A 26,118-nucleotide genomic window follows, 5' to 3' on the forward strand; every position below is an offset into this window, starting at 1 on the left:
GTTATCTGAGAAGCTTGAGGCCCTGGTGTGCAGACCAGGAAAAGGCAGCAGGGAAGTGCCTGGATCGAGGGCCGCCGTCTTTATTGGGACAGCAATACGCATGTACAGCCTTACTTTCTCAACGGGCTGGGAGAGGAAGGTGTTCACACAGCAAATTCAAACCAAGAGAAATATTTGTTTCTTCCCATTTTCTAACCTCAATTTTCAGTTTTGAATGCAAATTGCTTTTTGCTGAATATGCAATGTGAATAATTTTCATACTGTAAACTCATTGGGTCACATCTGGAGGCAGCATGAGGAGGATGGTTCACAAGTGGAGATGCGGAAAGAAGGAGAATAAATAATAATTCTGCTTTGGGGAGAAATAATTGAGCGATAGAGTCATACAGGGTGGAAACAGACCCTTCGGTCCAACTAGTCCTTGCTGAATGTGTTCCCAAACTCAACTAGTCCCATCTGCCTGCGCCTGGCCCATACCCCTCCAAATGTTTCTTACTCGTGTACTTACCTAATTTTTTTTAAATGCTGTAACTGTACCCGCATCCAATACTTCCACTGGCAGTTCATTCCACACACGAATCACAAAATATTGCCTCTCACATCCTTGTTAAAACTTTCTCCTCTAACCTTAAAAATATGTTTTAAACTCCCCCACCTAAGTGAAAAAACCCCTTGCTATTCACCTTATCTATGCCCCTCATGACTTTATACACCTCTATAAGGTCATCCCTCAAAATCATATGCTGTAGTGAAATAAGTCCCAGCCTATCCAGTCTATTTTTATAACTCAAATCCTCCATTTGCAGCAACACTGTGGTACATCTTTTCTGAACCCTCTCCAATTTAATAATACCCTTTTTCATAACAGGGCAAACAGAACTGCACTCTGTACTTCAGAAGAGGCCTCACCATCATCCTGTACAATCTCAACATGATGTCCCAACTCCAAAACTCACAGGTCTGAACAATGAAGGCAGGCATGCTAAAAACCTTTTTAACCACTCTGTCTATGTGTGACGCAAATTTCAAAGAATTATGCAAGTGACCCCTAGGTCTCTCTGTTCTACAACACCACCCAGGGTCCTACCATTAATTGTATAAGTCCTGCCCTTGTTTCAATGTGAGTCTGATATCTGGTCAAGAAGGAAACACTAGGAGGTGGGCAGAAAAGATTCACCACAGCCACTGGAAGAAGTAGAGAGCAAAAAGTGCTTCATAGAAACTGAATTATCTGTTTTGAACTTCTATATTTAGACTAACTTTTCTCATCTTGTTTTCTAGAGGAAAGAATTTCAGTGATATGAAACCATAGCAAAATGTTCTGTCAAGGTTCTACAGAGTCACTCAATTTATTAGGATCTGAATACTGCCAGCCCTTGAATATGGAAAAGAAACATTTGTTCTGTCTCTTGGGGAGAAAAATAAAAACATCAGTGCGACTAGAAAAGCACTGAGATAGGCATATCAGAAGTGAGTGTTCCAGTGTACAGACTGTGAAAGGAGCTTCAACCATTCACATAGTTTTAACAAAAATTTCACCATCGGAACAGGGAGAGACTTTACATGCGGTCTGTGCATGAACAAGGTTCCAACTAATCATTCAAACAGAGAAATATCAATCTACCTACACCATGGAGAAATTGTGGAAATGTGGGGACTGTGGGAATGGATTCGATTATCCATTCGAGCTGTAAATCCATCAAAGCATTCAGACTTGGGAGAAGCCATTCGTGTGCACCGTGCGTGGGAAGGGATTTATTCAGACAACCAAACTTGTGTTTACACTGAGAGAGGCCATTGCACCTACTGTGCAAAGAGGATCAGATCTTCCTCTGACCTGAATATACACCAGTGAGTTCACAATGTGGAGAAGTCATTCAACTGCTCTGAGTGTGGGAAGAGATTCCCTCATTCATCCGGCCTTTGATCACACCAGCGAATTCACACTGAGCTGAAACCATTCAGTTGCACCTCCTGTGGTCAGAGGGTCAGACATTCTTCCATCCTCACTGTGCACCAATGTTCTCACACTGGGGAGAGGCAATTCACTTTCTCCTTGTGTGGGAAGTATTCACTTAGTCATCCAAACTGCTCATACACTAGTGAGTTCACACTGGAGAGAGACCATTGGCATGCTCCTTGTGCGGCAAGGGGTTTATTCAGAAATTCCACATGCTGACACACCAGAGAGTTCACAGCAGGGAGAAGCCATTCATCTGCTCTGTATGTGGACAGGGATTCACTCGGTTAACCAGTTTGCTGAGACACCAGTGACTCCACACAGGAGAGAGACCATTCACCTGTTCTGTGTGTGGCAAGGGGTTTGCTCAGAAGATGACCCTGTTGACACACCAACAAGGTCACACTGGAGAGAAACTATTCAGCTATGTTTCCTGTGGGGAGAATTTCAGGCAGAAGTCCATCCTCATCGTACAGCAGCAAGTTCACTCTGCTGTATGATTGGGAAGGGTTTCACCCTATCATCCGCCCTTAAGCCTCACCAGCTAATTCACACAGAGGAGAAGCCATCAGTGCATTTCCTGAGGGAAGAGTTTCAGGTGTTCATCCTCTCTCCTTGCTCACCAGCGAGTTCACACCAGAGAGACGCTGTTCATCTGCTCCATGTGTGGGGAGGGATTCATTCGGTCCGTCAACCTAATGACACATAAGTGAGTTCATAAGTGAACCCCAGTACCCCATGGACTGCTGCAGTTCAAGAATACAGTTCACCATCTTCTCAAGGGCAGTGAGGGATTGACAATAAATGCTGGCCCAGTCATGAAATAATTTTAAAAGACGAGCTGCAGGGGTTGGATTCTGGACAACAAGGTGCAGAGCTGGATGAACACAGCAGGCCAAGCAGCATCATAGGAGCAGAAAGGCTGACGTTTTGAGCCTAGACCCTTCTGTTGTTTTTTCTGTTCTTGTTTCAGAATGTTTTTAACACAGAAACCATCACATTCACAAAAGCAAAGGTTACAGAGAGCATTACAACAAATGCATTGTCCGGCAAAGCTCTACAGTCTGATCTTGTCATTCTGTCATGTATTGTGAAGTCTGATGCACCACACCTGACAGTTTCAGGATTAATAATGGAGTGAAAGAGGGCTGTGTATAATCCTTCACTTTGTTTGGTATTTTCTTCTCCATTTTCCTATCCTTGGTGTCCCCTGAAGATATGAAAGGAGTTTATCTGGACACCAGGTCAGACAGTAAGGTCGACAATTGTTCCAAACTGGAAACAAAGCCAAAAATACAACTCGTCTTTAGTCAGAAAATTGATCTGCACTGAAGATGCTGCATTAGTCACTCACACAGATACTCAGCTACAAAGCCTCATGAATTGTCTCCCTCTCTCCCTGCCTATGAAGGAGACTGTGTGGGACTGGGAATTACAGCTTTTTAAGAATTAGGGAGGAAAATTGTTTCATTAAAAACTGAAATTCTCTGTTCTGAATTTCTGTCCTTGACTGACAGTGTTGACTTGAGCAAACTCCTTTACAGAATATTAGAAGGGGAGGGTTGACAGGTCAGAATCTCAAATCAAATCTCAATGTCAAATGTTAACAGAACCACTTGATCCATCAGGGCTGGAATACCATTGGTCTTTGAATGTGGAAGGAGAAATGTTTGTTCTGTCTGCAGGAGAATGGATCAAATATCAGTGAAAATTACTGAGAGACACACATAACCTGAGTTAGAGGGTTTCAGTGCAGCACTAACTGTGGAAAGAGCTTTAACCAGTTACACAGCTTGAAAAATCATCACACCATCACAGCAGGGAGACACAATCCATGTGTTCTGTGGGGGGCCGGGGCTTCAACTGAATATCCAACCTGGAGAGACAGAGATACATTGGCACCATGGAGAAACCATGGAAATGTGAGCACTGCGGTAAAGGATTCATTTCTTCATATCGGCTGGATATGAAGTCTTTGACACAGTCTCAGTGGGGAGAAGCCATTCGTCATTTCTGTCTTGAAGTGATTTACTCAGACATCTGCCTGATGTCATACCAGAGAGTTCACACTGAAGAGAGGCCCTGCAATTGCATTTAATGTGCAAAGAAATTCAACAATTCATCGATCCTCACTGCACCCCAGTGAGTTCACATGGGGGAGAGACCATTCACCTGCTCTGTGGGTAGAAAAGAATTCACTCAATCATTCGAACTGGTTGGACACCAGGGAATTCACATGGTGGGGAGACCATTCACTTTCCCTGGTTGTGGAAAGGGATTGACTCAGTTGTTCGTTCTCCCATCAAAGCGTTGAGTTCACACTAAGGCTACTCTCATCTCTTGAAACAGTTTCAGGCAGTTATCCAAATCAGAAACAGAAATTGCTGGATTAACTCAGAAGGTCTGGCAACACCTGTGGAGAGAAAACAGAGTCAGCATTTTATCTGCTGTCTCCCTTCTTCATAAATCTCTCTATACACTAACACACTCTAACTAGGGAGATACTGTTTCCCTGTTCCGTGTTTGAGAAGGCATTCACTCAGTTGTGATTCCTTCTGATATATCAGCGAGTTCATAAGTGAAGATAGGATTTTGATTTTGCTGCTATTACTTGTGTTAATCACATGCAGGATTCATCCTGTGAATGTATTTGGTTGTTTCTGTTGCCATGAGCACCCCTATAACTGTCTGGAGTTTAATATTCTGGCTAACAGTGCTGATTTTTGAAGCTGCAGTGTGTCCCACTTTAAGGCTCAGTGTGAGATCTTTCCCCTTGATTCAAGAAATCTCAAAAACTTGTTCACAGTAAAATTACAAACTTTTACTTCAATTCTAAATGGACCTTTGATGGTAGATTTACAATTTGGTGTCTGAAAGGATGCAATTATGTACAACTCCAATGAGAAAGTGCTGATTAATCCTTGCTGACAATTTTCACTGATTTGCACATTCTTGAACATGGCACATCCATTTGAAATTAAGTTATGAAGGAGCATGAAACTGAAGAAGGAAGTATTTTACAGGCACATCATTGATATTGATGATGTTTGAAAGTTTCACAGTTTGATGTTTTCTAGCTAAGCTCTAACCCTATAACACTGGCCATAGCCAAGAGAATGATGCAAAAGGCAGACCAATACTCTGCAAACAATCACTGGGTCAGCCAATTCAAACTGACTGTGACAATGGAAATGTGGTGTTGTGTAGGATGGGATCAATTAGCACTTGGTCCAACCATCACTAATGTGCCCCCTCTCCCCCCACCATGAAAATCAGCAGATAGGGCAGTTCTCACTGACACAACTGATGTTCTGTTGGGTTGAACACGACTGTGAGCTGTCCTCCCGTGAGACAGATGTCTCTTAGTTTCTCTTTGAAACTCTCCTGCAGCTTCCTGACATGGTTGAGTTGGTCGAGAAACACTAAACCATGTAAACGTCATTAATCACTTCCCAAGCAGAGAGACAAAGATGGAACTCTAGCTGAACTGCTTAAGCACAGAAAGTCCCATCTCCCTCCCTGCCCCCAACCCTCATGACCTCCCCCTCCTCTTTTGGAGGTTGGGTCTGTTGCATAGGACAAGCATGATGCAAACATCATCTCAATTTATGTAAAGAAAGGTGTGACAGGAGATCACAACTAAGGGACATCTCATACAGCATCACAAGGAAAGCCTTCATGAGAATCATGTTTAAAAGATTTCATTCATCTTCAGACCAAGTGTGGTTTCTGTGCTGACAAATCAACAGCGGGTATGATCCTCTGAAAGCTATAGAAAAAGTGCAGGAAACAGGATTTCACTCCCTACCTCACTCTTGCAGATCTGCCTAAAGCATTATGATTGACAAGATTTTGGGTAAACGTAGAAACCAAAGGTTGATGGCGTTGTGGATGGTGTGGAGGGCTGTTGTAGGTTGCAACAAGACATTGACAGGATGCAGAACTGGGCAAAGAAGTGGCAGATGGAATTCAACCTGGAAAAGTGTGAAGTGATTCATTTTGGAAGGTCGAATTTGAATGCAGTATAGAGGTTTAATGGTAGGATTCTTGGCAGTGTGGAGGAACAGAGGGATTTCGGGGTCCACGTCCATAAATTCCTCAAAGTTGCCACCCAAGTGGATAGGGTGGTTAAGAAGGCGTATGGTGTGTTGGCTTTCTTTGGCAGGGGGATTGAGTTTAAGAGCTGTGAGGTTATGCTGCAGCTCTTTAAAACCCTGGTTAGACCACACTTGGAATATTGTATTAGTTCTGGTCGCCTCATTATAGGAAGGATGTGGAAGCTTTAGAGAGGGTGCAGAGGAGGTTTACCAGGCTGCTGCCTGGACTGGAGGGCAGGTCTTATGAGGAAAGATTGAGGGAGCTAGGGCTTTTCTCATTGGAGTGAAGAAAGATGAGAGGTGACTTGATAGAGGCATACAAGATGAGGAGAAGCATTGATAAACTGGATAGCCAGAGACATTTTCCCAGGGCGGAAATAACTATTATGAGGGGCCATAATTTCAAGGTGAGTGGAGGAAGGTATAGGGGAGATGTCAAGAGGTAGGTTCTTTACACAGAGAGTGGTGGGTGCGTGGAATGCACTGCCAGCAGTGGTAGTGGAGTCAGATACATTAGGGACATTCAGGCGACTCTTGGATAGGCACATGGATGATTGTAAAATGAAGGGTATGCAGGGTAGTTTGATCTTAGACTTGGATAATAGGACGGCACAACATTGTGGGCTGAAGGGCCTGTACTGTGCCGTACTGTTCTATGTTCCTAAAATAGGTGCAGGAGTAGGCCATTCAGCCCTTGGAGTCTGCACTACCATTCAACATTATCATGGCTGATCATGCAATCTCAGTATCCCATTTCTGCTTTCTCTCCATATTCCTTGAGTCCATCTAAAATATGCTGTCCACCAAGACTCTTCAGTCTGATCTGCGTTTTATACAACCACATGCCCTGTACAGTTTGTCAGCATCACATCCGACAGTTCCAGGGTGAGGAATAGAGTGAAACAAAACACCAACACCAAATCAACAAGGGTGCCTGATAACTCATGGAGTCCACACTGAGCCTCCCACATAGGCTCACCCTCTACCCTAATCCTATAACCCTGTATTTCCCATGGCTAAACCACCTAACCTGCATATAGAAACAGACCTTTTGGTCCAACCAGTCCATGCCAAACAAAATTCCGAACTAAACTAGTCCCACCTGCCTGCTCCTGGCCCATATCATTGTGGGGGGAAACCAGAGCAGCTGGAGGAAACCCACACAGACACGGGGAGAACGTTCACACAGTCATCCAAGGGTGGAATTAAGCTGGGTGACTGGTGTTGTGAGGCAGCAGTGCTAGCCACTGTGCTGCCCGTGATTAATGATAACTTCTGTCAGGGAGATAGAACATGTGACAGTGAATGACAAAGTAAGGAATGAGATCAGTGCAATTAAAGTCTAGAAAGGGATTGTGTTAAATCACTGCTTCCCAAAATGTTTCCAGTGTGACCCCTTTTAATGCCTCAGAATCTGTGTAACCCAATAGTAAAAATTTTTTGGGAGGGGGTCTGAGAATTGCTAATCTCTGGGGGAAGGGGAGGCATGTATTTGGACTGGGGTGATCAATACAATCCAGAATATTTATCTTTTACAATCTGCAAATGACTTCAATGTAACAGGACTCTGACCATTATTGAATAGGGCTCCGATTATTCATTATAATAATTTTGTTATTTTACATGAGTGGTGAAATTATTCCCAATTATTGAAGGAGGAAGCAACTGATTGTTAATGAAACAGGAACTGTGTAAATAGTTAAATCCTGACTCATTATAAACACATGCAATAAAGCTTGAGAGTACAGAAGGTGGCCATTTGACCCATTGTCAGCATTTTCAGAGACAGTGCATGTACAATTTGTCCCACTCCCCTCCTCCTTCTCCCTTGCCCGGTAAAACTTTCCTTATTGAGGAAAATTCTAAGTCACTTTTGCACATTACTCCTGGATCTGCTTCCACCAGACTTTCAGATAATGTCCTCCAGATCATCAGAACTCACTGAGTAAGATCATCTCCCCTCATCTTTACCTGGATTTTTGCCACTTACCTTGAAGCTGTGTTCTGTGGTTACAACCATCCTGCAGTGGAAACAGTTTCTCCCCATGGAGATGAAAGCTCCTAAAATATTTCTACACCTCGATAAAATTACTCTTTAATCTCTGTGCTCAAAGGCAAATAACCTGTTTCTCTCAGTGATATGTGATCAGAAGCTCATTTTGAGGTTAAATTTAACACCAAGATTGTGTGTAGTTGAGCCTGAGACATTTCCCAGGGAGAGGAATGAACTTGGTAGCTAAAGTGACTGAAGTTAATGGCTTTGCCTTCTCCATTTTTACTTGGAGGAAATTTGTGCTCATCTGTCACTGTCTGTGCAATAGTCAGTTTGATAATTTAGTGTCAGTGGAGGAATGGAGATGGATGGTAGTGAGATGGAGCCAAACTATATCAGCATACATGTGTAAAAGAACACTGTATTCAGAAATTGCTGCCCAGTGATGAGAAATACGAGGGGCCCAGGAGAGATCCTTGGAAGATACCCTAGGAATCCACTTCAGGGACTCAGAAGTGAGTCAAATGGACAATTGAACACTGACAGGACATGTCAGGAGATAGGAGAAAAACTGGATAATAATACGAGTTGAATGTTCAAAGAACGTTAGAGGCCATTTGTCCTGGTGAGCTAGGGGAAGGGAGGAAGATGGCAGAGGCAACTGATCAGATGGTCTTACTCCTAGTGACCAAGTCTATCAGCTCCTCGCTCATTGTTGGATTTGAGATGATGGGAAAAGCCCTTCAACACAGATCGGGAGTGGACCATTTGGCCGCTGGGCCTTCCCTGCCTTTCAGTTAGATCATGGCTGATCCTTTTTCACCTGCAGTATTCCCATTTCTCATTATGTCATTTGTCTGTGGGAATCTGTTGAGTTATAACTTGAATATCTGCAATGATTGAGGTTCCATGAAGCTCTGGGTAGAGGATTCTGAAGATTCAACCCCTTCTGAATGGTCTTAAATGTCCTACGTCTTATTCTGAGACTGTGTCCCCTTGTTTTAGACTCAGTAGCCAGGGGAGAAATTTGATCTATATCCACCTGTAAGAATCTAATAAATTTCAGTCAGATCGCCACTCATTCTCCAAATGGTATGACCTCAGTTGAGGTAATACTGCACTAGCCAGATCTCTGAGTGAAGCCTGGTTTGATAGATCATATGTTTTATGTTTGCAATTTAGTTAGGATGATGGTTAATTATTGAGGCTGCCAATGTTCTTTCAATAAAACAGCACAAGTTTTTTGCATAAAATAATAAAAGGCTTTGTTTCATTACAAAGCTATTTATTTTAGTTTTATCCAGAATATTAACAATTCAAACTGAGCAGGGGTTTATTAACCAATGAACATGGTTCAGTCCTGGATATGACTAACAGCAAAGGCCAACTCCTGTAGTTACATGTGAACTCACTGGTGAATGAGGAGGGCTTTCCAAGTGAATCCCTTCCTTACTCAGTATAGGTGAACAGCCTCTACCCCTTGTGAGCTCACTGGTGTACTGTGAAGTGAAATGGTTGTTTGAATGCAGATCCACACATAGACAGCATCTGAAAGGTACTTCTTCTTTATGAACGCATTAATGGTTCATCAGATAGTCAGACTCTGAAAGCACTTCCCACACTCTGGGCAGTTAAAATGTCTCGCCTCAGTGAAGATTCGCTAGTATATTGTGAGGTGCGATGACCAAGTGAATACCTTCCCACACACACTCTGAATTCTCTGGTGTACAGTGAATTCAGATGACGTCTTGAACCCTTTCCCACAGTAAGAGGATCTGAACGGACTCTCCTCAGTGTGAACATGGTGATGGGACAGCATTTCCTTTGAAAATTTGTCACACTTCTTGCAGTCTGTGCATTTAAAAGGAATCTCCCCAGTGTAAACTCACTGGTGGGTCATAAGGTAGGAAGAGTGAATAAATCTTTTTACACACTCAGAGCACATGAATGGTGTCTCCCCATTCTGCGCCAATGGATCTCCAGCTTAGGCAGGAATGTTAATTCTTCATCACAGTCCCTACATTTCCATGGCCTGTCTGCAGTGTGGCTGCTTTGGTGAATTTCCAGCTTGGATTGGTCACTTAATTGCTTCCCACAGTGTCCACATTTCCATGGTCTCTACACACAGTAACTGCACTTGTGCCTTGACAGGCCAGACGATAGGCTTAAGCCTTGTCCACACATAGAACATATGTTGGTTTTCTCTTCACTGCATACTGTGTTCTTTCCATCCATGTTCACAATCCAATTACATTTTGGTTGTGATTAATTGGAAGCTTCCATCAGATTCTGAGGTGCTGCTGGATCTGTGATCCCTTTCTGGCACCCTCTGAAACTGTTTTAAAACAGAGAAAAAAAAGAGTATGAGAGAACACCCACAGAAAAAAAGACTGTGACACTGAACTGAATTAATATGGTCATTTCTGTTTTGAGGAAGGGTCACTGGATCCGAAATGTTCACTCTGCTTTCTCTCCACGGATGCTGCCAGACCCACTGAACTTTTCCAGCAGTTTCTGTTTTTGTTTTTGAATATAGCAATTGGTTGGATCAGCTATGAGAGAAATTCATCATGAAACTTGTCAGAATGTCCTAAAAACCTAATGCTTGCTAATGTCCATCAGGAAGGGAATCTGCCATCCAGTATGAACCTGGACAAGACTCTGGCCTCTAAGGGATGAAGCAAAGAGAGAAGTGAGAAAGACAGCTGTATGCACTTACAGCTCGACCAGCTCTTGGACAGAATCTCCTAAACTCTCAATCTTCACCATCTCGAAGGTTCAGGATAAGAGATGTGGACACCATTACCTCCATGTTCCTTCCAAATCTCTCACCCTCCTGATGTGTCCGACATCCAGCACTGGAAGAGCAGAAATATCCTCCATTGAAACACTAGGAAGTTGAAACATTCAATCTCTGTTACAAACTCTACTTCCTCCTGCACAACATCATCTCTCTCTCTTGCAACTGTGTAATGCTAAAACAGACTGGTCAGAATAACAATGTTATGCCCAGACTAAACTTTAAACATTTTATTCACATCATCAAAAAGACCTTCCATCTACTTCCACCTCAGTGATTTCGCCTATCTCCACCCTAGTCTCAGCTCATGTGGCTTTGTTTCTTCTCCATTCACTTATTATCTTTAGATTTAACCATCCTCCTGCTCTCTCAGCTGGCCTCACACAGTCAACTTCTCAGTAATTTTGAGGTGATCCAAAATTCTGCTGCTTGTGTTTTTACTCCTAATAGGTCTACCTGTGTTTCTATACTTGGTTGTAAATTTTCAGATGCTGGAAATCTAAAACAAAAAGAGAAAATAATGGGAATAATCAGCAGGTCAGGCAATATCTGTGGAGTGAAAAACAGAGTGATATTTCAGGATGTGCTGAATAAATTACAGGGAATAAAAATGCTGCAGAATTTGACTGTCTACATAAGCTCAGAAGCAGAAATGAGCTCCAGTGGAGGAAAAACAGTTGCTGATGATGGGAAAGTAAATCTGGTAAACCAGCAGCACACTGGCAGTGGAAACTTCATTTGGACACAATTTTTAGAAACAACAAAATAGTAAACACGGTTAAAGTACAAAGTTGAGTAGAGGCAGAGGAAGTTAGACAAGGGGAGAGCAGTGATCAAAAAGGACAGAGATGTTACAAAGCAATGGATAGATATGGATTTGGTTCCGCAATAATATAGCCTCATCAGCTCCAGAGCCATGGATGAGGAGCATAGAACTAAAGCTTCCAATTGCAATCGAAAGCTCAATAATTCTAACCTCCGAAATAATTTCATTATCTTCAATTTTAAAATCTCTGGCTGCATCCTGTATCTTGAAAGATATCAGAAACATGGGAGACAGAGCACAATCTCTCTGTCTTCCTTCTAACTCCCTGTAAAAGACAGCAAAAGTCATGAGTATCAATAGAAGACAGAACTTGAGAGACCTTTCTACTGATTTGAGTTTGCAAAGTGTAAATAATGCCCCTTCCCTCCCCCATGCAAGAGGGGTTTCTAAAAGCATTCTCTATCAATCCAGGATAGAAATGCACAACATGGGCTTTCTGCTTACGGGTGAGCACGTGCTCAGTTTCTGTACAGTTGGCAACCATCAAACCCCCCAGATTTCTCAATGATTTTCTCATGGTAGCAAATTAAATTAAATAAATCATTATGAGCAAAGATATAGTGTACAAACTAAGGGAACTAAATTACAAGAAACCCCTCAGATTATGGACTTCCATGACAGAATTTTCAAAAACGAGCAGCAGAGACAGTGATTCTTCTGGAGATTCACTGGGACACAATAGCCCACTGTTCCCTCACCAAGATGTCTGCTAATGTGAGCAGTATAAGCAACAAGCCCAATTAAATATGACATTCATTAGGTTACAACTTGAGTCTTGTGTGCAGGCTGATCATCTCATTACAGAATTGGACTTAATCTCAGCGATGCTTGCAACAGGGTGAAAATCCTGGAATTCCCTCCCTCATTGCATTGCGGGTCTACCTACAGCACAAGGACTGTAGTGGTTCAGGAAGGCAGCTCACACCACCTTCTCTAGGACATCTGGGGACAGGCAATAAATGGTGATGCAGCCAGCAAGGGCCACATCCACAGATTATGTTCAAATTCCATCTGCGGTGAAGTGTGTCATCTCATGTCTGGATAGAGAGATTAAAAGAAAATATGTAATTGCACTGGTGAGGGGACAGTTGGTAGGAGTGGAAAATTGCAGCTATGAGGAAGAGGTGGCTAGGCTGAAATTGCGTTCCCTGAAATAGAGGAGACTGGAAGGGAGTTTCTTTTATGTACTCATGGGATGTAAGCATCACTGGCTGGGCCAGCATTTATTGCCCATCCCTAATTGCCTAGAGGGCAGTTAAGAGTCAACCACATTGCTGTGTATCTGGAGTCACGAGTTGTTCAGACTGGGTAAGGATGTTAGTGAACCAGATAGGTTTTCTTTTCCGACAATCGACAATGGTTTAAATGTCAACATTAGATTCTTTAATTCCAGATTATTTTTACTGAATTCAAATTCAGGATTTGAACCTGGGTCCACAGAATATGAGCTGAGATTCTGGATTAATAGTCGAGTGATAATACCAGTAGGCGATTGCCACCTTTTAAGGTGTATTAGATTGAGGTGTCTCAGTCTGCGTGAGGCCTGGATGGAATGGATGAGAAGGAGCTGTTTCCCTCAGCACAGAGCTCAGTGACTTGGTGGTGGAGATTAGATTGAGGTGTCCCAGCCTGTGAGGGGCCTGGATGGAGTGGATGAGAAGGAGATGTTTCCCTCAGCACAGGGCTCGCTGCGAGGTTGAGTCCTCACCCTTTGTGCTGTCACAATAGTGGTCAGTTCCCTGGGTAACGGTACATAACCTCGAAAACCCCATCCCGACTCCATCACCTGCCCACAGGTAAACATAGGGTCACTGTGGGGCTTATATTCGGGGTTCTAAGGCCTCCCACTGGACTTTACAAACTTGCCCAGAGTCCCCTCCCGACATTTCCATTCCTAACCTGTCTCACAATCTCTTTTCGCCTTCCACATTTCTTTAGTCTATGCCATCCTGTTAGCATTGTTAGCAACCAACAGTCCCCACTAACAGCTATTCACCTTCCTAGCCAGCTGGTAATCCACTCGTTTGTCTGTCCAAGTGTTCTTCTCTCTCTTTGGGGTCTATCCCTATCTATCGTTTACTCCTTACCCCTTACCCGCTACCAAGTCTTCTGCATAAAAACTGACATTTTCCTAGCTACCATCAGTTTTGAGGAAGGGTCACTGGACCCAAAACGTTAACTGTGATTTCTCTCCACAGATGCTGCCAGACTAGCTGAGCTTTTCCAGCAATTTCTGTTTGTGTTTATGCTCAGAGCACAGCCCAGTTCTGCAACTGTGCACTGAGTTCAGGCTGAGAAGGCTGTACATCATTGGAGGTTAGTGCGCAGGCGCAGGACCAGGACCGCTGGGTGTCCCATCCTGTGACAGCAACTGAACATGGTTCATATCAAAGGATGGGGGAGAGGGGTGAATACATGAGATGATGCATCTGGGGAGGAAAACAACGAGGCCCAGATCAAGAAGCTGGCAGGTGGGAGGAGGGTGGGGTGATGGTGGTAGGGAGAGGATTCACAAACATCCCCTGGAGACCACAGATGCCGAATCAGAATCATTAATTTGATTCTCAATCTGCAGACAACATTTGGAGAACTGAAGCCAAGCAGAGGAGATGGAGGGTGGGAGCAGAGTGGGAGCGGAGAGAAGAGATGGTGGAGACGGATTTGGATTTCAAGCCAGGAGGAGGGAGAGTGTAGTACCAGGATTAACAGATTTGGGATAATAGGACAGAAAAATTTGTTAAAATGAGAGGAGAATTTCTACTAAAACAAAGTTGCTGGAAAAGCTTAGCAGGTCTGGCAGCATCTGTGAAGGAAAAAACAGAGTTAACGTTTCGGATCTGGTGACCCTTCCTCAGAACTGACTGTGGCTGGGAAAACGTCAGTTTATATGCAGAAAATAGGAAGGTGGGTGGGGTAGGGAGTAAACAATAGGATAGAGCCCAAAGAGAGAGAAAGACGGTTGGACAGACAAAGGAGTTGCTAATGATCAGGCTGGGAGGGTGAATAGTTGTTAACGGGGCCTGTTAGTGACTAATAACAGTGGGTGTGTAATGCCAGGCTATGTGGTAACAAGGCCTGGTTTATGGGTAGGGGCTGGGACATGGGAGAGTTTAGACCCTAAAATTATTGAACTCAACATTGAGTGCTGAGGGCTGTAGGGTCCCCAAGCGGAAAATGAGGTGTTGTTCCTCCAACTTGCGTTGGGCTTCGCTGGAACACTGCAGCAAGCCAGAAACAGAGATGTTGGCCAGGGAGCAGGATGGTGCGTTAAAGTGGCAGGCAACAGGTAGCTCAGGGTCTTTTTTGTGAGCAGAGCATAGATGTTCTGCCAAGTCTACACTTTGTTTCCCCAATGTAGAGGAGACCACATTGTGAGCAATGAATGCAATAGACCAGATTCTGGGAAGTGCAGGTGAAGTGTTGCTTCACCTGGAAGGTATGTTTGGGCCCTTGGATACTGGGGAGGGAGGGAGGTAAATGGGCAGGTGTTGCACCTTCGCCGGTTATAGGGGAAGGTGCCGTAGGCTGTGGGGATGAAGGAGGTGTGGACCAGGGTGTCCCAGAGGAAATGGTCCTTGCGGAAGGCGGACAAGGGAGGGGAGGGGAATATGTGTCGTGGCATCTCTCTGGAGGTGGCGGAAATGGCGTCTGTGGATGCTGGTGGGATGGTAGGTGAGGATAAGGGGAGCCCTATCGCTGTTGTGGGAGGGAAGAGAAGGGGTGAGGGCGGAAGTGCGGGAGATGGGTTGGACCTGATTGAGGGCCCTGTCGACAACGGAGGTGGGGAATCCTCGGTTGAGAAAGAAGGTGGACATTTCAGAGGCTCCCTTGTCGAAGTTGGCCTCATCTGAACATAGGCAACTGACGTTTTCCCAGGGTCACCGGACCCGAAATGTTAACTGTGTTTTTCCTTTCCAGATGCTGCCAGACCTGCTGAGCTTTTCCAGCAACTTTGTTTTAGTTCCTGATTTACAGCATGTGCAGTTCTTTCGGTTTCTATTTTGCTTTGAATTTCTATCTTGTGCTGACACTGATGAAGCTTGTGAAGTCTTACACAATTTTAGAAGAGAAGTATTTGCAGATGTTAAACACAAACCAAATTTCCTGTCAAGATCCTTGACCAAGAGCAGTTTCCTCTGTCTGGTGAGCACCCACAATTTGAGAGTCAGCCAAACACAGTCATAGCTTTCTCTGCTCTTAATGATTGGTCACAATTGCTGAGCACTTCCAGCAGGGAGTTAGTATGTCACCTTGTCCCGGAACCTCAGTTTTCCTGACACTTACAGCAAAGAAAAATACATTACAGACACTGGGGAAAGGATCACAAGTCATTGGAGAAGAGAAGGGAGGGATCATTTAGATCCCAACTTGTGTGCTCAAAGATCTGTGGTTTGAGAATTGGCTTGTTTAGTCACATGAAGACCCATAACTGAAACAAGTCATTCTCGTACTGAGGGACACTCAACATCTGGCTAAAACTGGACGAGGTCATGAACTGTAGCAGTGGCTGGGAGTTTCTGTGCTTGTGCAATTTTTCTGGATGGATTGAACTCAACGATATCCAAACTTCATCAATGTGAATGCTGATCAGTGAAGCTTTTATTGACATTGCTGTGAAATATTTCACTATTCTGTTTCATGTTTCTTGATAATTTAATTTAATTTTGAAATGCAGGTGCCACTTTAATGAATGTGCAAGTTAGCAAGAGCTAATTAGCACTTACTAATTAGGAAATGTTCATCAGCGGATCCTTTCAGATTCTGAACAGTAGACTTTGCACCAAGGGTCAATTTACAATACAAACTTTTACTTCTAAATGTTTTGAGATTGAATTCCAGATGAGAGTTCTTGAATTAACAGTAAGGATTACAGGTAGCACTTCTTTTAAAAAATGGAAATCTGCCCATAAAATTAAACTCTGGCCTGTTATAACATTGTGTAGTCAGAAGAAACATTCTTGATATTATCAGACTTCCAAACTTGAATGTGATTCACAGAATCAATAACAGTAGAATCTTCCTTCTGCAGTTATTTATGAACTCGCACATGTGCCGCTAGGTTGAAGGACCTATTGAATTATTTCCCACACATAGAGCAGGTAAATGGTCTCTCTCCAGTGTGAACTCCCTGGTGAATGAGGAGAGTAGATGAACACCTGAAACTCTTTCCACAGTAAGTGCAGCTGAATGGCTTCTCTTCTGTGTGAATTTGCTGGTGAGACTTGAGAGTTGATGATGCAGTGAATCCCTTCCCACACACAGTGCAGGTGAATGGTTTCTCCCCTGTGCGAATTTGCTGGTGAGTTACCAGATTGTGAGACTTTGTGAATGTCTTCCCACACACTGAGCAAGTGAACAGCCCCTCCCCAGTGTGAACTCGCTGGTGGTCACTGAGGCTGTGTGAATGTTTGAACCTCTTTCCACAGTGAGTGCAGCTGAACGGCCTTTCCTCAGAGTGAACACGTTGGTGAGTCACCAAGTTGGATGTCTCTGAGAATCCTTTCCCACACACAGTGCAGGTGAATGGTTTCTCCCCTGTGTGAATTCGCTGGTGAGCTGCCAGATTGAGAGGTTTTGTAAATGTCTTCCCACACATGGAGCAAGTGAACAGCCCATCCCCAGTGTGAAGTTGCTGGTGGTCACTGAGGCTGCATGAATGTTTGAATCTCTTTCCACAGTGAGTGCAGCTGAACGGCCTCTCCTCAGAGTGAACGCGTTGGTGAGTCACCAAGTTGGATGTCTTTGAGAATCCCTTCCCACACGTGGAGCAGGTGAAGGGCCTCTCCCTAGTGTGAACTCGCTGGTGTTGACTGAGGTTGGATGAAGACCTGAATGTTTTTCGACAGTGAGTACAGCTGTACGGCCTCTCCTCGGTGTGAATTCGCTGGTGTACCATGAGAGAGGATGACCGAGTAAATCCTTTCCCACATATGGGACAGGTGCATGGCTTCTCCTTGGTGTGAACTTGCTGGTGTGAACAAAGGCTAGAAGGTCGAGCGAATCCCTTCCTGCACACGGAGCAGGTGAATGGTTTCTCCCCAGTGTGACTGCGTCGATGGACTTCCAACCGAGATGGGTAACTAAATCCTTTCCCGCAGTCCGCGCATTTCCATGCTTTCTCCATGTTGTGGGCGTCCTTGTGTCTCTCCAGGGGAGATGATCAGTTGAAGCCACATCCACACACAAGACATATGTATGGGTTTTCCCCACTGTGAATGTTGTGATGTTTTTCAGATTATGTAAGTGATTAAAGCTCTTTCCATAGTCATCTTACTGGCACATTCTTACTTAGGTCTCTGTTTGTGCATCTCTGTACCTCAGTCTCACTGATGTTTGAAATCTTTTTCCAGAGACAGAACAGAGAAACACTTTTCCTTCCACATTCAGGGGCTGACGAGATTCAGCTCTTGATATTTTGTTTGAGATTCCCATCTGAAAATTTCTTACTTTCAAAAACCTGTAAATATAAAAATGTCATCACTGTCAGTACAGCATAGGATTCAGACAATTCCAGTCTGTATGGAATATTGCTTCCTCTCTGTGGCCCAAACCTGTTTATCCCAATCCCACACACTGTCCCTTCTCTCTGGGCTGAAATCCAAACTCATCTCTCTATTTACTTCTTCCACTTCCAGGTTTCCTTCTCAATCCTGAGTATGTCCAGAGCATAGTCCAATTTTGCATGATTTCCAAGTGCTGTATTGTCTGCAAACTTTGAATTATATTGTGTAATTCACAGTCTCAGTTATTAACACACATTAGGAGAAACAAGGGTCCAAACACTCACCCCGAGAATCTCCATCGCAAACTATCCTCCAACTGAAAAACATCCGTTAATCTTTGGACCAATACACTAATCACCACATTTGTTTCCTGTCACTCAGAATCCAAGTTGTTACTAAACCTTTACTTCTTTGAGCTACCACTTTTCTCACATGTCTGTTGTGCAGCACTGTATCAACCACCTTCTGGAAGTCCATGCACAAATCAACAGAACTGCCTTCATCACCTCCATTATCTCTTCAAATTACAACACATGACTTCCCTTGAAGAAATCTAAGCTGGTTTTCTTTGATTCACCTGAATATATCAATCTCATTGTTAATTTTGGTCTGAATTATTGTTTCTAATAGTTGCCCTACCACATACATTAAACTGATTATTCTGTAGTTGCTGCTGTTATCTTTACACATCTCTGAGAACAAAGGCATAACATCTCCAATTCTCCAGCACTACCCTTGAGTTCATCGAAAACAGAAGAATAATGGTAAGTGACTCTCTCTCTAATTTACACTCTCATTTCCCACAATATCCTTGGATAATCTCATTCAGCTTTGCTACCTTAATCAATTTATGCGCAGGCAGTCTATCTGATATCTTCTCCTTATTAATTTTAAACCCTTCCATGTGACTAAACTTTCTCCTCTTTCACCATGGCCTGGGCAGCATCTTATTTCTTGGTAAACACAGTTGCAAGATATTTATTTAACACTTCAGCAATAAACTCTGCCTCCATGCATGAATCCCTTTTTAGCCCCAAATCATCCCTCTCCGGAACTTACTATATTTTTATTGTTTATACCTATAGAAGACTTTAGGAATCTGTTTTACATCGGTTACCACTTTCTTTTCATTGATTTTTTTCTTTGGGTTTTTTAAATTTTCTTTTTCTTCAACCTCTGAATGTTCTATTTTCAGCATGGCTCTCAATTGTATATCCTACTTGACATCTGACATAAAAACACTTTTGTAATATAATATACTCTTCATTTTGTCAACAGGCTTTGTTGTCTACCTTTCAATTTTAAGAATGACACAGTTGACTGTGCCCATAATACCTCATGTTTAAAGGTAGCTCATTGTACAATTACTACTTTTATACCTTTTACCGATTTGCCACAAATTACTGAAGTTGGTTTACCCGAGTTAATTTTTCTTACTTCGGATTCTTTAATCTTTTTCCATAGATGGCCTAAACCACATGGTACAATGACTACCATCCTTAAATATTCCATTCTGACACACTGTCCACTTCATTTCTCAGAACAAAGTCTCACAGTGCCTCCTCTTTCACAGAACTGGAAAAATACCATTGTAAAATGTTTTCTTCAACAAACTACAGAACACTTGCACTTCACTGCATACTATTCCAGTGCAATTTCTGTAATTTGCTAGATTATGACACGCTGTGCCCCACACGCTACAACGTACAAAAAGAAGAAAGATGCACTGATGGCACGTTTCCTTACCCATCATCCCCTGCGGTGGTGACTATCACCTGTGCATGACACAGGAGAGTGGTACACAGACGCGATCCCACACAACTTCTGTAGCATGTGCAGTGACGTTGAGAACAGTGGGCAAAGACGCTTTCTGTTCTAATCTGCAGGCGGTTAGGATGCGGGACCGCGGAGAGAGTGCTGGGGCCTACCTGGGGAAGGGAAGGGTTTGTAAACACTTGTCGAATACCTCAAACCTCGATTATCGACCTACAAGTCCTGGAGTTGTGTCCCCGGGTCTTTTTCCTGGGAACTGCGCATGGTGTATTGTCGCCATCTTTGCTCCTAGTGAGCAGGGCGCCTGCGTGACTAGTTTGGTGACGCAATTTGTCCGTTTGTAACTGGGTCCGAGCGCCCTGTAAATGCGTAAAATAGTGGCAACAGTATCACATACGTTCAGGCTGCAGGTGATGTTTGCAGCTGATGGGAGTCGATGGGGCAATGTATTTATACAGTGTGAGACATTGCATCACCTGTATAGTTATCGGAAAAAGCTGCCGGTCAACACTTGGAGACATTTTAGACAATCGTACCTGGTCTTACTGTACGTTTTGGTGGTGGTCTTAGAGTAAGACGAGTAGAGGGATTGGGTTAATCAGAGGATGTTCTCTTGAACCTGGAGTAGACCATTTGACCCTGTGAGCCTGCATTGCCACTCAACATGATTCTGTCTGATCATCCAATTCAGTAATGCCTTTGTCCGAAAACCTTTGATCCTTTTCGCCCTAAAAACTATATCTATCTCTTCCTTGCCAACTTGGTGGAAGGCGGAGGGGGCTTTGGCGTTGATAGCCGAAAATAAGAAATAGGGCCAGGAGAAAACCATTTGGCCCATCGAACCTGCTCTGCCATTGAAGAAGGTCATGCCTGATTTGACAATGGACTTAACTCCAATTACTTCCTTGTCCCACGTACGATTCTGCTGGCATTTCTTCCAAGATCTTGCCCATGTCCCAATGGCCCAGGCAAGGAAACATACCGTGTCCACTGTTATTCTTGATATATTACAAAACCAGTGGGCACCCAGGGTTCAGAGTGTTTGTCGACACTGGGAGAAACTCTTTTGGGACTTCATTCCTCAATTCGGTTTCATTTAGTGTGACAGGATCATATGTTTCAGAAACATGTTCTGTAGAAATAATGTTCTGTAGAACCAAGAAATGTCTATTTGTGACTTTCTGTCCTGTGTTGATAGTGAAACTGACTCTGTCAACTCCTTTTACAGGAAATTTGAACTAAATATTTTGCAAACAGAAAACCAAGGTCAAATATTATATCTGACTGATTCAGTTAATTCATTACAACATCAATATCATTGGCCTTTGAATGTAGAAAGAGAAATGTTTCTGTCTATGGAAAAAGATTTCAAACATTATTCTAACTGGAAAAGCACCAAGTCACATCAACAAATACCTGAGTGAGAAAGTTCTAGTGAATTGAATGTGGAAAGAGTTTTAACCAGTTACACAGCCCGAAAAAATATCGATCTGTTCATAGTGGAGAAAGTATTACAGATTCACTGTTCCTTCAGTGTCACTGGGTCAAAGTCCTGGAACTGCTTCCATAACAGCAATGTGGGTACACCTTTACTAAATATTGTGCAGTGGTTCAAGAAGGCAGCTCACCACCACCTTCTCATGGTGCCCTACATCCCACTAATAAATAAATAAAAAAATATTGACAGTGTTCTACATGACTATATGTGATCAGACAACATGGTGAGACAGAAGTACCATGGAGAAAACATGGAAATGTGTGGATTGTGGGAAGGACTACACATACCCAGTCCTCCTGGAAACCCATTGATGCACTGGGGACAGACCATTCACCTGCTCCATGTATGGGCAGTGATTTACTCGGTCAACAAGCCTGGTGTCACATCAGTGGGCTCACACTGACGAGAGAGCTCTTAAATGCTCTGACTGTGGGAAAAGCTTTAAGGGCTGTAAAGGTCTAATTCAACATTGACTCCTTCACACAGAGGAGAAGTCATTCACCTGTTCCACATGTGGGAAGGAATTCACTTGGGGATCTGGCCTAATGTCACACAAATGGCTTCACCACGGGGAGGGAGCCTTTGTCTGCTATATGTGTGGGAAGGGATTCAATGATTCATCCACACATCTGATACACTAGCAAGGTCACATGTGTTTGCATTCTGCTGTTGTTGCAGCCAGAAGTGAACCGTGTTCATTATGACAGCTGGAGTTTACTTCAGTGGATGTCAATAATCTCATTAAGTGGACTGGTGTTTAATTGTCCAGGTATCAATTACTTTAAATATACAGAGTTTGCATCCTTGATTTCTCTTAGGTTAGAGAAAACTGATATATATCCCATTACTGACCTGTTCTTGTTAATGCAGGGCTTGTATTTACAAAATGACTTTCACACATTCTGGATGTTCTAATGTTATTCACAGCTCCTGAAGTCCTTATGAAGTGAAATCACTGTTGGAGGACATACAGCAGCTAGATTGCATGCAACTGACTCTCACAAACAGAAATAAGATGCTGGAAACACGAAGGATATCAGGCAGCATCTGTGAGGACAGAAACTGAGTTCTGAACAGAAACATGACTACAACAGATACTCTGTTCAGTGATGGTCACTGAGGGTTGTATATTGAGCAGTCAAACCAAAAAACCTGCCCTGTTTTTGGAAATAAATTTATGAGATCTTTTATGTCCACCTGTGAGCTCATCTGTGGCTACAGCTAAAGGTTCCCTCTGAAAGATAGGACCTCTGACAGTGCAGAGCTCCCTCAGTACTGTATCAGAATATCAGTGGAGATTTTGTGGTGAAGACTCTGGACGGCAGTTTGAACTTGCAACATTTTGACTCAGGAATGAGATTGTAATCAATGAACATTAATACCTGGTCATTACTCTGGATTATTTCAGATCTGATACTTCTGAATGACAGAATTGTTACAGTGCAAAAGGAAGCCATTTGGCTCTTTGTGTCTGCCCTGACAGTCTGAGTATTATAGCAGCTCTGACACTTTTGGTTGTTCTCATGGACATATTAACCTATTGGGCTCTTGGTCAAAGCCACGAGGATTGTGTGAGTGTCTTTTTAGACAGGTGATAATGCTTTCCAGAGCAACACAAGAGCTGATTCTGCATCAGGAATTGTGGAACTTTTTATGAAATCACAAACAAAACTACAGACATCAAACACCATAACGTGATGACAATATGCGCTAAAAAGGCTTGATTTGTCCTTAACCATTCATGCTATTTGTTATCATTGAACACAAAGTGCTTGAGAATAGAAGATTTGAAAGTTACCTCTAAATTAATGGGGCAAGCACTTCTGTCTCTGATGTGAAGTTATCGTTTAAAACAACCAAATGTGGGCATAATTGCTGTGAAATGTAAACTGATGTGAGTTTCTACCTCAACCATTCAAAGCAAAATCTATATGAAGTTTAAAGAGATAATTAAACATCACTGTTACAAATTATAAACAGTTCATGTGGTTTCTGGCTTTTAAAAAGATTTATTTATTTTGGGGAATAATTATCTACAGATTTTTTTTAAAAAAATCTTTTTTTCTTTGAGTTTGGGTTAACATTTTAAAAAATGCCCAGGCATAATTGATTAGGACACTGCCAAATCATCAATGCTACATAAAATAAACAATAAACAAACACATTATGTTAATGCTCAGAATCAGATGGTAATGTTTGAATCCTGTTTGAAAGCAGCCAATAGGGATCACTGTGCTGGGGATTGATGTCTTCGGGATCCAGGCTGCAGACCAGGTGCACGGACACGGGAGCCCGGCCCCTGTTGTTCCCCCTCCTGGAGCCAAGGTTTCCAGGGCAACCAGCTGGCAGCTTGGGCCAGAGTGAGAAGCCGCTCGGGGAATTATCCCCCTCTACCTCAACCAACCACCCCAGGTCCAGCTCAGGGCTTGGGGGAGGGGAGTGCACCATGTAAAATCTCTTCCCTTCATTCCCCTCCTCGGTCTCAGAGCTGATCTCATTGAAACCTACAAATTACTGAAAGGGATATACAGGGTGGATGCAGGGAAGACGTTTCCCCTGGTTGCTTGCATATCAAATGTACTGCACTGGGCTTTGGGCTTTTGCTTCCCAATGACAAAGGAACTGATTCTAATGTAGCAAAATTTGCCGTTGGTACTATAGATAGGAAAGCAGGTAGTAAGGATGATAGAAAGAGTCTGAAATGGGATATAAATATGATGTGGAGGTGCTGGTGTTGGACTGGGGTGGACAAGGTCAGAAGTCACACAATACCAGGTTATAGACCAACAGGTTTATTTGAAATCACAAGCTTTCTGAGCACTGCTCCTTTGTCAGGTGAAGTGAAGAGGGTTATGAATAGGTGTACATATGTGGCAGTGGGGAGACTGGCAGGCATAGGAGAATAAATAAAAGAACTGTGGATGCTGAAGATCTGGAACAAAACAGAGACTGCTGAATAAATTCAACAGCATCTGTAGATAGCAAGCAGGGCTAACATTTTGAGTCCAGTAACCCTTCTTCAGAAGGGTCTCTGAAACATAGAGAATTGGTTTACTCAGAGGCAGTGCAGTCTTTGAGAATATTTAAAGTAAAGATTGATAGATTTCTGATTACCAATGACATAAGGTTTATGGTGTTACTACTTCTAGTCTCTCCCACAACGGGAAATATCTTTCAGCATCCATGCTACCAAATCCCCTTAAGACTTTATAAGTTTCAAGACAATCAACTCACCTAAACTGCTATGGTTGCAGACCCAGACTATTCAACATCTCCCCTTAGCACTCCACTGATTGCCCCTCTCACCTCCATGGAGACAGCCATTCTCCATGGCAAATAATCTCTGGAGATTCCACCATCCCTACAAACCTCAGAGATCCCTGTACTTTGACCCTTAACTATCCACTTCAACATCACTCCAACATTGATCACTGTACTTTTAGCTACTGAATCCCATGGTCTGTAATTTCATCCCGAAACTTCTCACCTCCTTAAAATCAACCTTTTCAACTGAGATTTGGATCATCCATGAAGCACACTGGGATATTTTAATGTGAAAAATGTTTTACATTAACACAAATTGTTGTTATAGCCTTTGAATGGTTGAGGAATAACACAAAAATATTTTAAGTTAATGTACCATAATGATCAGTCATATTCAGGCAGGAAGCATAAACCTGGTGTTTTACTTTCAGTCATAAACAGATCACAGTTTAACATCACTGATTCTCAGCATGCTTCCAGCATTCACATTGTTATAAAAGATCTTCTGTTCAGTGTCTAGATCTAAACAATGGAAGACAGCAGCTGAGACACATTTCTCACGTTCCCCCAGATCTACACATGTGTTAGATCCTGGATGTGAATTCAACTACTGTAATCACTTCTCAACTCCCTTATGTCTCACACTTGCAGCAGCCTCATGAACAGCCACTCCCCAGTATGCGTGCAGGAGGGAGATCGGTTGAACCCAGTCGCACAGAGAGAGAACACCTGAATTCTCTCTCATCGATGTAAACACGATGGTGCATCAGTTTCGTGGAACTTTTAAAGCAATTCCACCGGACTGGCCATTTAAAAGATTGCTCATCAGTATGAAGTTTCTCATGTCAGCAGGTTGGACTGAGAGAAAGTAAACAGCTCCTTCCCAGTGTGAAATTGCTTGTGAGATAACAAGGTGTAGAGCTGGATGAACACAGCAGGCCATCATTTTCTGATGAAGGGTCTAGGCCCGAAACGTCAGCCTTCCTGCTCGGCCTGCTGTGTTCATCCAGCTCTACACCCTGTTATCTCAGATTCTCCAGCATCTGCAGTTCCTACTATCTGTGAAATTGCTTGTGTTCCTTTAATTTGGGCGGGTGAATGAACGGTTTCTTTCAGGTGTGTGTTCTCACTGTCTACTGTTGGAGAACCAAGTGAGTCTCTTTCCATACTCAGTGCAGGTGAATGATTTCTCCCCTGTGCGAGTTCTCTTGTCTATGTAAACTGGATAACTGAATGAATCCTGTCCCAAACTCAGGTGAGGTGAATGATTTCTCTCTTGTATGAGTTCTCGTATGTGCATGTAAGTTGGATAACTGAGTGAATCGCTTTCCCACACAAAGAGCAACTGAACAAAAGGAATATCTCAGATTTTTTTAAACTCTACCTCACAGAAGTACAAATTTA

At 43.1% G+C, this 26,118-nt stretch overlaps 1 protein-coding gene across 4 annotated transcripts; it reads right to left on the bottom strand.

Annotated features, from left to right (window-relative positions):
• Positions 1 to 9,303: 9,303 nt before the first annotated feature.
• Positions 9,304 to 20,254, bottom strand: LOC109934722 (zinc finger protein ZFP2-like). Of its 4 annotated transcripts, XR_007262472.1 has the most exons (4): positions 19,926 to 20,254; positions 16,401 to 18,133; positions 10,770 to 10,908; positions 9,304 to 10,385 (listed from the first exon to the last, which is right to left on the bottom strand). XR_007262472.1 is itself a non-coding variant. In XM_048599092.1 (2 exons), the coding sequence occupies exon 2, from the start codon at positions 17,798 to 17,800 to the stop codon at positions 16,754 to 16,756; it is 1,047 nt and encodes a 348-aa protein (XP_048455049.1). In that variant the 5' UTR covers positions 17,801 to 18,133; positions 20,108 to 20,254; the 3' UTR covers positions 16,248 to 16,753. The 4 variants fall into 4 exon arrangements, 2 of the variants coding, with proteins under 2 accessions (XP_048455049.1, XP_048455048.1); XR_007262471.1 differs by lacking the exon at positions 10,770 to 10,908; XM_048599092.1 differs by lacking the exons at positions 9,304 to 10,385; positions 10,770 to 10,908 and having other exon boundaries at positions 16,248 to 18,133; positions 20,108 to 20,254.
• Between the last annotated feature and the right edge of the window lie 5,864 nt (positions 20,255 to 26,118).

This window comes from Rhincodon typus, chromosome 7, assembly GCF_021869965.1.
Source record: "Rhincodon typus isolate 14 chromosome 7, sRhiTyp1.1, whole genome shotgun sequence".
Taxonomy (NCBI): Eukaryota; Metazoa; Chordata; class Chondrichthyes; order Orectolobiformes; family Rhincodontidae; genus Rhincodon; species Rhincodon typus.

Coding starts and splice junctions, on each gene's coding strand:
- LOC109934722 (XM_048599092.1), bottom strand. CDS start 17,800: ATGGAGAAAGCATGGAAATGCGCGGACTGCGGGAAAGGATTTAGTTAC.